This window comes from Lycium barbarum, chromosome 11 (genome assembly GCF_019175385.1).
Source record: "Lycium barbarum isolate Lr01 chromosome 11, ASM1917538v2, whole genome shotgun sequence".
Lineage (NCBI taxonomy): Eukaryota > Viridiplantae > Streptophyta > Magnoliopsida > Solanales > Solanaceae > Lycium > Lycium barbarum.
Genome location: NC_083347.1, coordinates 37,134,479 through 37,148,371, shown reverse-complemented (window position 1 = coordinate 37,148,371; position 13,893 = coordinate 37,134,479). Strand labels below are relative to the sequence as shown.

The window sequence follows — 13,893 nt, the reverse complement described above, 5'->3', positions numbered from 1 at the left end:
CCACCACCACGCACTATCTCTCACCACCACCCATTCCACACCAAATTTAACCCCACAAACTTTTCATTTTTATAAATTTTTTATAAAGGTAAAATTAAATATGAAGTAGAAACTTCGGGAGGGGGTAGTGAGAGGGGGGGGGGGTGTAGAAAATAAAAAATGAATTTTTTTTCAAAACTTTTTTTTAAAATTATTTTTTTGGGGGGGGGGGGGGGGGGGGTTGGTGGGGTGTTGGGGGGGCAGGGTGCGAGGGGAGTCCTAAAAAACCAAAATAAAAAAAAATCAAAACTTTAAAAAAATAATTTGGAGGGGATGGTGGGGGTGTTGGGAAGGCGGGAGGTTGTGGAGGTGGATGGTGTAAAAAAGCAAACAAAAAAACTTTTTAAAATAAGGAAAAAAACAATTTGGAGGGAGTTGTTGGGGGGGGGGGTGTGGAGGGGGGATGGGTAGTGTAGAAAACCCAAAAAAAATATTTTTTTTTTTTTTTGGGTGGGGGTGGGTTGTGGGAGTTGTTGGATGATTGGTGAAATGCTAATTGTGGAGTTGTTTTCCCTACTTTGATTAAGGAAGTCATTTTTTCCATTATTAAGGAACTTATTTTCTAAAGAAAATGTTTTTAAGAATTTTTGACCAAACAAATATGAGAATATTGAAAAACAATTTTCGCAAAATGTTTTCCTTCATACCAAACACACTCCAAATTCCCTCACACGTTTTTATTACTAAAAAGATGGTACTCTATTTCTTTCTACTCATGTTTATACGCAAGGCTGATGACTTTTAGATCACACTAATGATCTCAACACTCTTTGCCTTTTTCCGCTGAAGGGATTCCCTTTAATCTCTTTAAGAACCAACAACTCGAATATCACCAAATATGTTCTAAGTATCGGTTCGAAATGAAAAGCATGGCTCAATAAAAAGGACAATTAAGCCGATAATAATTAAACAATTCACAAGAAAATTAGAGAAAAGAGAAGCAATGAAATTGGCACGAAATCAAAATCAAACAGACACAAAATTAGGCTACATATTAATATGGACTAATATTAATAGTATAATCTAATCAAAGAAGTCAAAAGATATAGAAGGAATTAAATAATACAGTAAAAGGATTGGATCATCAGACAAAATAAAGATCATTTTTGGCCCAAACCTGCTTCTTCGCGTTCTTTCGTAACACAGACAGGCCATTTCAACATTGTCGTATTATTCAAGGAAAATAGTGAAGTGACAGAAAATTATGTTTCTTAAATTATTGCGAAATGATTTGAATAGAAGAAAATGACCACAACCTATCCCGTTAAAATGACTTAGGCCTTATTTCTCATTTATTTGCACTTTAATGGAGGTCTGAATATACATGGTCCAGACATTAAGCTATTAAGTGCATTTATTTGGATTAAGATCTAAACACTTATTTAGTATGAATATATCTTAATCATTAACATCTTGAACAAATGAGGCCTTAGGCGTCACAAATTCCTTCACTACTATGGAAAATTCCTTAGCTTTCAAAGGATCAATAACCACAGACCCGTGATATGCTCCATGAGTGAAACTACCCAATATTTGAACGCCCAATTCTTTCAAGACCCTTACCAAGTTAGTTTGACGGTCAATTAAAGGATCACCATCACAACCAGTCACCAAGATCTTCCACCCCAGTAATTTTACTTGATCAAATAGGTTGGGGTTTGATTTAATCCCCACCATTGGATTTGAATATTCGTGATCGCGGTCAACGCCTTCAGGCAATCCTAACTCCCACATGATATCACTTACAATAGGTGGCAACATCTTGTCATTAACTAATTTTAATTCTGATTGTGTCCTTTCTGTCCCACCAAAGAAAGGTTGATTCAATATTAGCCCCTTGATTTCCAAAGGTTTAAGGTTGTCCCAAATTGAGGCAGCTTTTAGCCCCAAGTGGTACACTATGTTGCCTCCAGCACTGGTGCCCATGAGAAAGCATTTGGAAAAATCAGCAGAGTTGACTAACCATTCGTCAGGTTTGTTCTTGATCCAATGCAATGCTTCCATGCAATCCTCATATGCTGCTGGAAGTCGATGCTCAGGGGCCTGACGATACTCGATTGATACAACTACTGCTGGAATTTCACTAGCAAGTGACGCATAAAGGCCTTGAAAGATGGGCGTATCTACAGTCCCCACTATGAATCCTCCCCCGTGAAAATAGATTACAAGAGGAAGTTTAGCGGTGGTGGGGGGATGGAGTAGTCGACGAGGGAGAATAATACGTGCCCACGTGTTCTTTGAGGAGTTAATAGCAATATCCTTGGTGACGACTAGGGAATGATTGTTAGATGTGTCTACAGGGACAAAAGGTTCTTGTAGACGTGTGATTGAGCCATCGGAACGACGAACCATGCCTACATAGCCATAGGGATCAACATTAGGATCAATTGGTAGAGTTTGATGATTTTGATCTTTAGACATGGTTGTAGATTGATTAAGGTGGGACTAATGTACTAGTGTTAGAGATGAAGAGTGAAGTTTTTGGGAGAAATTCTTGAAACATAAAGTAGTAGCCTTATATTCTGTATATAGTTGGCAAGTCAACACTTTGGTTGTTGTTGAGGACAGCCAAATTAATTTGACAAAGTGCCAATAGAACTATAATTAAATTCAAAGACGGCAGCTTTACAATTTAATTTAAAAGTTGAAAGTAGCAACAAAATGTCCATATTCGTGCAGTCAACTTCTAAGATGACAGCTTCTACCAATTTTAAATATTAGAAGCAGTCAAATCGATCATATTGTGTGGATCACAATAGCAGCTGTCATGTTTGAAACTGACAAGTGCATACAATTGAGGATTCTTAACTGCTGATGTTGATCCAGGAATATAACATTTTCATGATGTGGTAGACTATATTACCCTTATTGTAGTTCCTTCCGTCTGCACCTTTCTCCAACATCGATTCGGTTTTAACTTGAAAGAAAACCAAACCGACTATGTCACTCAGGGCGGGCGGAGCTAGGGTACTTTTTCGGTAAAAAAATTACATTGTATATATAATGTGTTGGTGATATTACAATTGAAAGTATAATTACAATTGAAAAATAAGATGAAGAAATAAAAATATCTTCGGTTGAGGCGCGGATATCTCGCTCTCTTTAAGGAGATTCAAGCCCACTGCAGCAAATCTTCACCGGTTCAGCAGTAATCTTTCTGACTTGTCTCCTCCAGGATACAACAACCCGATCATGTTGTATAACTCAACAAATTCTGGACAAGAAGTTGAGTCCAAAGCTCCACAAAGAAAAACACATTTCTTCAACTAATTCAACTCTCTTTTATTTTCCTTACTCTTTTAAGAACTCTCCAAAGTATTTTTCTCTACCCATAAGGTAAGGATAACAAACTATTTATAGTTGAAAAATTCATCCTTGAATTAATTGGATGAAAAGAGTGGATTAAAGAGATAATAAAGTGGTGTGAATATGGAGAATAATGGGTAGAAGGTTACAAATGTTACAAAAGAATATTGGTCAATTATTTTCATCACAGCAAGCGAATCTCATTCGCAGAATTCAGAATTCAAAGAAGAGAAGAGAAATGGCGTCGGTAGTGAGGGGTATTTTCAAGTCAATCAGGGAAAAAGGTCTCGGAAATTTCGCCAGGGAGCTACGTGAAGAAGGATACTTGAGTTGTCTCACCGATGGAAATCTTTTGCAAACCAAGATCCACAACATAGGTGCAACACTTGTTGGTGTGGATAAATTTGGTAACAAATACTATGAGAAGCTAGGCGATACGCAATATGGAAGACACCGGTGGGTGGAGTATGCACAGAAGGATCGTTACAATGCTTCACAAGTTCCACCAGAATGGCATGGCTGGCTCCATCACATCACTGATCACACTGGTGATGAACTGCTACTGCTGAAACCAAAGAGGTATGGGCTTGAGCACAAGGAGAACTTTTCTGGTGAAGGTGATGCGTACATATATCACTCCAAAGGCCATACTTTAAATCCTGGACAGAGAGACTGGACTAGGTACCAAACTTGGCAACCCACCAAGAAGGAATAGGTTCCAATTTTCTTCGGAAAAGCAATTTCTGCAGCAGCTGGACAATTATATGTATGTGCTGCAATGAGTCGTTAATAAACTGTCCTTGTATTGAACTTGTTGTTTTAAGCGTATGTGTACTATCAGATTGCAGGTTGATACAAAAAAAAAAAAAAAAAAAAAAAAAGAGAATATTGGTCACATTATGGTCACTAAGAACGTGAGAAATTAAAGAGACCGTTTCTATCTTATTATGCCTCCAACGGAAAATGAGTTACTGCCACTTAACAATGAATAAGAAATGCACCATTATGGATACTTTAGTATGAGACAAAGAACGGACACAGCTGTTGCCACTATGAATTGGATAATGAATCAAGTGAAAGACACTTTAATACAATTTATTTTAATATTAAAATGCTTAATTTGACCATCAATCCCCACTCAATTTAATATTAATATAAGAGAGTTTACTAGTTGAAGAGAGACTATTATGCATAATGAAGGTGTGCTCTGCATTGAACCCTCACTTAGTAAAATAATAATCTTTACTCCAGAGTCGTAGTGGTCTCAGACTTGAACTATGACTGCTTAAGGGAAATAAAGAAATATTGCTTACACATAATAATCAAGGTGTTGACATGAGCTTTCACAGCCAGCACATTACGACCTTGTGCTATCCCGGTTTCATGAGTGCTTTTGAGAATGAGCCCAATTCTCATAGGAAGCGGCCTACTTCCACACTTACATATGTGAAATCTGTCAAGGGTGCTTCTATAACTTAACACCCCACTCGTACAAGCTACAACATTTCAATAAGAGTTTATAAACTCAACCTCCACAAACTGTTACAGAATAATGCACTCACACCATAGGGAGGGAATAGATAAAATAGTGCATTTTTCCCAATAAGTCATCATATGATTCGTTTTTCCCATTGAACCTGGTTATAGGATGTCACAACCTAAATTACGGGCCATGTGGGCACCTACCGTATTACTACTGAGTAGGCGAACCCTTACTAACCAACCCAATATCCAAGACATTTTATTATCAATAACATACTTAATGATCGCAATTTAAAAGTAAAAATTCATAATGACTCTGTTATCAATACAAGAAAGACTGCAAAATTTCCCGGGATCTAGTCTAGACAGGTACAAGAGCTCCTATTACATAGGGATAAACCAAAATAAACGACACAGCCTCTGCCTGGAATGAGATGAGCAAGGTTGTAGGAAGATGTCTGGTAGTCCACTAAGAGAAACTTCAAGTAATAACCTGCAACATATCTACACCTAAAAGGATTTAGCAAGAGTAGTATCAGTACACCACACGTACTGATAAGCATCATAGGTCGACTAAGATTAGTTCACGCAACACAATATAAAATCAATAAGATAAACATATAAGTCAACGTATGCCCCCAAGACTCCTAATATAGACAACTATACGATATGAACTCATCTTTCTAACTCCTGGTTATTCCGGTACCCTCATTACTATGATAACACCAGCCATCCGACTAGTCCCGTTAGTCCTACCTCGTTTATTTTTTTAGGGACAAATAATTGAGCCTTGTTTCCTCAAATTCGCTAACGTCTACTCTTTGATTTTTAGCCTTAGAGTTTTCTATCCGGTTCACTCGTTAGGGTATGCTACATCCATGGAACGTACTGCTCACACTTTCATCAAACACTGTGACTCCCTAAGTCCACCAGATTTAACACAAAAACTCTGAAATTTAGTAATTCATTCTTACGCCAACACCTTCATGCATGATTAGAACTCCTCAGTTAGTCCAACACAATTGTAAGAGATGCATAATGCAATCATAGTAGAATGAAACCATGTAAACATGAGGATATGAATATATGTAATGCAATGCAAGGGCCCAACACACAAACTGTACATACATGCTAATTGGTGTCTTTCCCCAATAGTCATGACCTGCAAAGGACCCATGGTGTCCATGTACCACTCGTTCCAGAATGAACCTTGGACCACGAGCTCACAACTAGGCCACATCCACACCCCCGGTCAAATGTGCCTTTTCATATATGTATATATCTTTATTGTCACATATTTCCAATGATCGAATTTCAAGTAGTACCTCATAATCCAACCACCTTGGCCATAAACCGGATAGTACAACTGCTATTTACCCATACTTTCCGTTTCATGCAGTATTCAATAATTACACGTAACATATGCAACAATGCTAATGAATGAGATCAATGTCATGAAACATTCCCTTGGCCGGCGTAACATTATTTTTCCTTCGCTTCAACTCACCCAATGCAACCTTTTTCATTGACAAGAATGAACAGCCATGTGAACATTGCAAATACTCAACAATTTATTGCGGAACTAAATATACCTCGAAATAATTATGCTAACCTGTGGGGTAACCTTTCTTAATTGCAACAAGTGATCCCTCCCAATTAGCAACACATAAACCTCAACAATTATAAAACTTAGTGCCCATTTATACATTCGTTATTACCCTAGTTACTATATATGTACAACTTCCCTTAAACTATATGTATATCCATCAGAACTTCATGTTTGAAGACCTAATCATGCTTTCTCCTGTCATTCTATACGTATATACGACTCACTAATCAAAGTCTAACTCAAGTAAACCGTAACCTACCTCGATGACGAGCAGCTATTCGAACTTCCATGAAGTATCCACCCTCCTAGACTTTGTTTGAAATCCGCGATAGATGATAGTTGAAGGGGAAGATGTAAAGAATGTTGGAGGAGGCCCCTTTTTTTTTCTTGGTGTCAAGGGTTTTTCTTCATGTAAAACCTAATATCAGCCTTGAAGGGCCTTTTATTAAAAAAGAGAGTGAAATATAAAACTAAGTATGGAAAAACGCGCCCACTGGTCCGCGATGTTCGCTGCGGCGGACATCAGGCTCGCTACGGTGAGACCGCTACGACGGACCGAATTTTGCCCGGGCCCACGATTTTTAACTATTTCCTAAATTGATTTTCCCTCTATTATTCATTTTAGATATCCCATAGGGCTTATCATTTAAGACTTTAGGCCTTGAATTGGTACGGGTCTGCAAAGTATTAAATAACGACCGAGCAGGTCATTACATCATATACCAATTAAACTACTGTTCATCCCCGAACGGCGTGGGATGGGGTAATGGTCACACTCCTAGCCCCTGCACCCTAGGAGGTAGGATTTTTGAGTTATCGTCGCGCAAAGGGGAAAAATTACAAAGCGGTCGGACAGGCGCAGTCCGCTACAGCTGTCAGTGGACCGCTATAGCGGTATTGCCGCAGCGGTAACTCCACCGCTACAGTGGAACACAGGCAGATTTAAAAGTGGGATGGTTCAGTTCACCCCTTATTCCTCTATGCTCTTAATAATCGAAAACTCTCCCACTCCCTATGAAAATTTCTCTAGACCTCTTATCTCCCTCCTCACTTCCCATTTAAACACCCTACCCCCTTTATTATTCATTATACTACTCATATAACTCAAGAAAGAGGAAGAATTTCTCTGTAGCCCAAGGGTCACTTATAGAGCAAAATCTTGCAGATCTGTAACTATTTCAAGGTATGTACTCCCTCTCATCGTCCTACAACTTGATTATAGCCTTTTATTTTGAAATTTCCATGCCTAAGTTGCTAAATGAGAGAAAAATCGGTCCTTTAAAACAAGGGTTTTTGATTTCTTGGGGTATGAAGTTCTTGGGTCATGAAAGGTTATTTCGTCATTCATAATGTCTTAATTATCACTTAATACTAAAGATCTGCTTACAATGGGGTAGTTCATGTTGGGGTGGGGGTGTTTGGTAGAGGGGCAATTTTTGATGATTTTGCTCAAAATTTTGGTGCTCATTGTGGTTGAAATAAGGTGTTATATTTGTAAAAGTCATGCATGCTATCATAGTACTTGATCCTTGCCAAAAATGTGGAAACTATGGTGAAATTTTTAGGGTTCTAGAATTTGGGTCTGAGGGTTGCTCGCTGGAGAAACCCCCTTCGCCATAGCGGTGGCGCTACGGTGCTCGTGGTATCGCAGGCGCGGACCGAGTAAATCTGGGAGATGTCTGCTGTAGCTTTCTTCCAAGGCATCGCTGAAATCATAACAGATTATTAGAAGGCGAACTCTTATCACATAGCTCTATCGCACGATCTAGGATAGAAAGAATGACAACATCCTAAATGTCCTGCAGCCTCCTGTCTATAAGTGTGGTGCACAACACACCCATAAACAAGACTATATTAGACACGGTCTTTAAACAACCCTAGGACAGAAATGCTCTGATACCACTTTTATCACAAGCCAAACCGATGAATCATAACGAGTGCCTGACTCCTACTGTCCAGACACCCTTATACCTGTACCTGGATCTCCTTGAACAACAGGGTGGCCCATATATGACTTATAATTGAACTATAATGACTCTTGTAAGAACAACGCCATGAACTCGACATCAAGAAATCACAACCACCTGTACATATATACTGAAAATAACAATGCAAGCCGACTAGGCCGCTACATATGCGGTACAACAAAATAAGAGCCGACAAGTCTACATATCATCCCAACTATGTACAACTGTCTACAGACCTCTAATAGAATACAAAGTTGTAGAAAGGACGGGACGGGCCTCCGAACCAAGTGGAGCGAACTGACTACTGCTGGGTGGAAGTCCTACTGAGCTGGACCGCCCGTCTATCTACCTGAACCTGCGGGCATGAACGCAGCCCCCCAAGCAAAGAGGAGTGAGTACGAATAATGTACTGAGTATGTAAGGCATAAGAGCAACATATACATAAGAATCATGAAAGAAAGCTGAAACATGGAAGTTAATCCAAGTATCTGAATACATCGGTGTGACTGAACATCTGGTAGTACCTGTATAACTCTATATAACTAAAAGTGCCTCTGAGAGCGTATGATATGCATGCCTTCTTTTAAAAATACATATATCGTAATATAAATGTTAGCACTGTGGAACGTACAACCCGATCCATAATGTCAGTGATGTGGAACGTACAGCCCGATCCATAATGTCAATGTTGTGGAATGTAAAACCCGATTCATATATCATAGCATCCCGCGTCCGGGGTAATCTCATACCGTATCCACTGCAGTGGTGTGCACATCTACGTGTCTGCCCGACCGACTATAGCGCGGCGCGGTGTAAGAAAATAGTTATATATATATATATATATATATATATATATATATATATATATCAATGCATGAAAGACTTGTAAAATAATACTCTGAACTTCTCGAGGTAACATAAGATTTCAAAGTGGCATAAGAAGCTAATGTATCACTATAATAGATCTTTGGAGGCTATGGATATGAAACATGTGAGATCAAGGACACAATGATTCCTATGCTATCTAGGAATAAAGTCTTTGGAACTCGCTCGTTTACTTCTTTTGTTCGTCTCATAAGGATCACGCAAACAAAATGAAAGGGATAGCCTTAACATACCTTATCCGTTCCTCGAGCTAACTATGCTTATGTCCCGAGCTTGACAAATCTACACACAAGACCAAGTATGCTAACTATTAGACTAGAACGTTCTTATATTCCAACCTTTAAACTAGTTCATAACTTAATGGAATTAGGGCAACATTTCCTCTGTAAACTCAACAATCCCTCAAATTCCATTTCAACCCAAACATCAACAACAATACTAACAACAAAAATATCAATACTTGCATATCAAAAATATAATCAAATCCATTCCAAAATATCTCCCAAAACAGCCCTTAATCCCATCTTTAACCTCAATCGACTTACCGCTTCATAACTATAAAGGTAATAATCATATACATACCTTGAAGGAACTATAACTCCAAAAATCAAACTTCACATCCAACTCCTAATTAGCTCAACAACTTTAATAAAACCCTAGGGACAACTTTCCTTTCACTAGCTCGGGTTCACGGGGCTGGGATCTTGCTAAAACTTCACTAATTCGTTGGGAAATGTTGGGAGGAATATTTTAGGGTTTATCTCTGGTTGGGAAAGTGAAAAATGAAGAGGAAAATGTTATTTGGCTATATATATAGTAAGTGGAATAAAGCTCCACCGCCTCAGGGTCGACGACCCGTCAACATGTCGACGACCGTTGATATGCATCGTCTTTTTTCCACTTGAGATTCAGGGGCTTTGGCAGGTTGACAGCATGAAAGGAAGCCTCGTCAACATGTTGATGGGCCGTCCTTTTGCACCGTCAGAGTGCACTGGTCCCTGGTTCCCTGAGTTGCTCCGATTCGTGTTGATTCGATTCGTCAACTTCTAATCCTATCGCATTGTAAGAAACATATACTTGTGCCTCGGTATACGCGAGGTAAGGCACTTAATATCTCATAAACTCGGGTACGAATCTCCATACTAAGGGTATACATAAATAGGAAGCCATAGACTTTCTTACGACGAAAACGAGAGGCGTAACATTCTTCCCCCCTTAGAAATATTCGTCCTCGAATGTTGATATAAGTCATGAGTTGTAAAACTTTTGGCAGAGTCTCCCCTGTAACTATGCTAATCTAATCCATACATAGCAACTGAACACAATGCCACATGCTAAAATATACAACATTATAGCCTCACACGACCAATCACAAGGCTACGCAAAACAACAGTAACCATGGCCTCACACGACCAAAATAAAATAGCTATAAGCATATCACATACCTGAAGTCTGAACTGCCTCGAAAGATGAGAATAGATGTGGATATCTGGTATTGATATCATTTTCTGCTTCCCATGTCATTTCTTCAACATTATTATTCATCCAGAGCATCTTAACAAAAGCCACATCCTTAGTTCGTAATCGACGAACTTACTTATCTAATATAGCCACAGGGATTTCCTCGTAGGATAACTGCTCGGTCAATTGGACATCATCTACTGGTACGAATCTCGAGGGATCTCCTATGCACTTACGGAGCATGGACACATGGAATACTGGGTGTACAGACTCGAGCTCAGAAGGTAGTTATAACTCATATGCTACCTTACTCACTGTACGAATGATTCTATATGGCCCAATGTATCGAGGGCTTAACTTACCCTTCTTGCCAAATCTCATCACTCCCTTCATAGGCGAGATCTTCAGGAAGACCCAATCGCCTACCTTAAACTCTAACTTACATCGCCGATTATCTGCAAAGAATTTATGTCGACTCTGCGCCGCTAGTAACCTTTCTTGAATCACCTTCACCTTATCAACTGCTTGCTGCATTAAATCTGGGCCTACTAGCTGATTCCCTCTAACAGTAAACCATCCTATGGGTGATCTACATCTCCGCCCATATAAAGCTTTATAAGGAGCCATCTGAATACTAGAATGGTAACTGTTGTTATACGCAAACTCAATAAGAGGCAAGTGATCATCCCAGCTACCTCGAAAATCAATCACACAAGCCCTCAACATATTCTCAAATGTCTGTATAGTACAATCAACTTTCCCTTCTGTCTTCGGGTGAAATGCAGTACTAAGACTCACTTGAGTTGCCAATCCGTTCTGGAAAGATCTCCAGAAGTTAGCGGTGAACTACGCTCCTCCATCTGAAATAATGGCTGTAGGAACACCATGAAGTCGGACAATCTCTCTAAGGTAGAGTTTCGATCTTCAACTGAATACGTAGTTCGGACAAGTAGCAAGTGGGCTGACTTGGTAAGCCTATCAACTATGACCCATATCGAATCATACGGGGAAAAACTGTAATGAAATCCATATTAATTACTGTTACACCTCGAAAATTTCCCCATGAACGTACAGTGAAAATTTGAAGGTTTGCACTTTGGCCCAGTTGGTCGTAAAGTGGAATACGACCCGTAAATTGCTATTGTCTTCCAACCTTCCAAAATTTCAACTTTCTGCCAAATGTCTAAATGGTTAAATACGACCCAGAATACGGACCGTAAATCGAAATACGGCCCGTAAACTGTGACCGTAAACCACCATGACTCTAGCAAACCTTTCTGGTTCTGTTATGCTTAAAAACGGTCGCGAAGTACGGACCGTAAACCAGAATACGGCCCGAAAAGTGGGTTTAGGACCACTGTACACCTCAGTCACTGTTCATTCCGGATTAGATTTTAAGTCATTAAAAGGAGACCTAACCTCATTCAATTCATTTCAATTCCATGGTATTTCTCTCAAGAAGCCTCTAGAATACTCTCTACTCTTCATCACAAGAAAACCAAAGGAAATTAGTGATCAACTGCATGAAACCCACGAAATCAAGTGTAAGAATCACACTAAAATTCATCTTTCTCAAGAAAACCCAAAAGAAGTGAAGTAGGGTTTTGGTGCTAGAGGAGGAAGTCCACTCAAGACTTGTTCAACCATCATCCAAGGTAAGTTTCATGACCATATCATGTTGTTTAAGGTGTTGAAAGGTTAAGATACCTGAATTGTAGAAAAGTATAGCAAATGGGTCATAAATGAGTGAATAGTGCCATGGTTGAATGGTAGTTGAATGAAATCATGAATGTTGATGTGTTGAGATCATGAATACGTTATAAATGACGCTTAGACCATGAAATAAGTATTATACATGAGAAAACGCGATAGTAAGCTATAACTATGAATGTGGAGAAATTGAAAAGGAATGGTGGATTGTGGTCAATGTATATAAACGATGATTGTTGATTGCAATATTGTGAATGTTGCTGTGAGCGTTTGGGAGTTGATATAGAACACGGGAAAAGTAGTATAAATAAGGGAAGTGCTGCCCAATTTCCTCTAGAAATGGTAGCACGTTTTTATAGTCGATTAACTAACGTTAGTACGAATTCCCTCTAGACGTGATATCAAAGGAGAACAAGCGAACGATAGCTTCGTTAAACGTCAAAGGTATGTGAGGCTAGTCCTTTCTTTCTAACGGCATGAATCCTGTAGTGTACTTTCCTTCTTATCCATGAACTTCTTAAGTTCCGAAAGATATGAGCCTATGTCCATAATTAGCTACACAAGGTAATGAGTTAAAGTATAATGATGTTATTTATTGCCTACACTCACTTTATATGCTAATTCCATCAAGGTGAGGCAGAATGTCAATGATTGCTCCATAATGCAATAGGGGGATCACGACCTTACGTCACCCTGATAAAGTATGGTTGATCTTGAGCCTTATGCATGTATTATGATAAGTTAAGCATATTATGATGATATTACTATTACACCGTGCCTATTTGGCTGGGCAGTCACCGCCAAGGCGGGCAGCTATACACACCATGGCCGAATGGCATGGGGAGACACTACTAGTGGGCGGCATGAGATGGTACCCCTGACGCGTGAGGCTTGGACGCAGGCTAATGTTATGATTATCACACCGATCCGGTATGGACAGGCAATTATACGTTATGCATATATGATATGATGATGAGCATGAGTAAGACAGTATGACTTATTTCCCTCATGTTTGACAGTCAGATTCAGATGTCCTATATTGGTATCTCCTTACTATTATTGTCTTATTTCACTGTTTATGCCTCTCATACTCAGTACAATGTTCGTACTGACGTCCGTTCTCTTTGGACGCTGTGTTCATGCCCACAGGTAGACAGGGAGGGGAGCTTGATCCAGATTCGTAGTAGCTGTCAGCCGATTGGAAGCACTCCTTTGTCCCGGAGGTGCTTGATTATTCTTTTGTGTATATAGTCATGTATATATATATATTTTTGGGCATGACGGGGTCTTGTCCCGTCCTTGAGTTCAGTACTCCAGTAGAGGCTCGTAGATGCGCAGTGTGGGTTAGGCAGTCTCCCGAGGATGCTACTGTATATGTATATATATATATATATATATATATATATATATATATATATATATATATATATATAT

General features: G+C 39.2%; 2 protein-coding genes across 2 annotated transcripts; one reads left to right on the top strand and one right to left on the bottom strand.

The window, feature by feature from the left end:
- Positions 1-1,188: 1,188 nt before the first annotated feature.
- On the bottom strand, positions 1,189-2,572 carry LOC132617463 (carboxylesterase 1). The gene has a single exon (XM_060332462.1). It carries the CDS (start codon positions 2,458-2,460, stop codon positions 1,438-1,440), a length of 1,023 nt encoding a protein of 340 aa, XP_060188445.1. The 5' UTR covers positions 2,461-2,572; the 3' UTR covers positions 1,189-1,437.
- Positions 2,573-3,463: 891 nt separating this feature from the next.
- Positions 3,464-4,127, top strand: LOC132617464 (probable NADH dehydrogenase [ubiquinone] 1 alpha subcomplex subunit 12). The gene has a single exon (XM_060332463.1). It carries the CDS (start codon positions 3,479-3,481, stop codon positions 4,058-4,060), a length of 582 nt encoding a protein of 193 aa, XP_060188446.1. The 5' UTR covers positions 3,464-3,478; the 3' UTR covers positions 4,061-4,127.
- Positions 4,128-13,893: the final 9,766 nt, after the last annotated feature.

What these genes read in the sequence shown, in the direction of transcription:
- LOC132617463 (XM_060332462.1), bottom strand. Translation starts at nt 2,460, where the DNA reads ATGTCTAAAGATCAAAATCATCAAACTCTACCAATTGATCCTAATGTT.
- LOC132617464 (XM_060332463.1), top strand. Translation starts at nt 3,479, where the DNA reads ATGGGTAGAAGGTTACAAATGTTACAAAAGAATATTGGTCAATTATTT.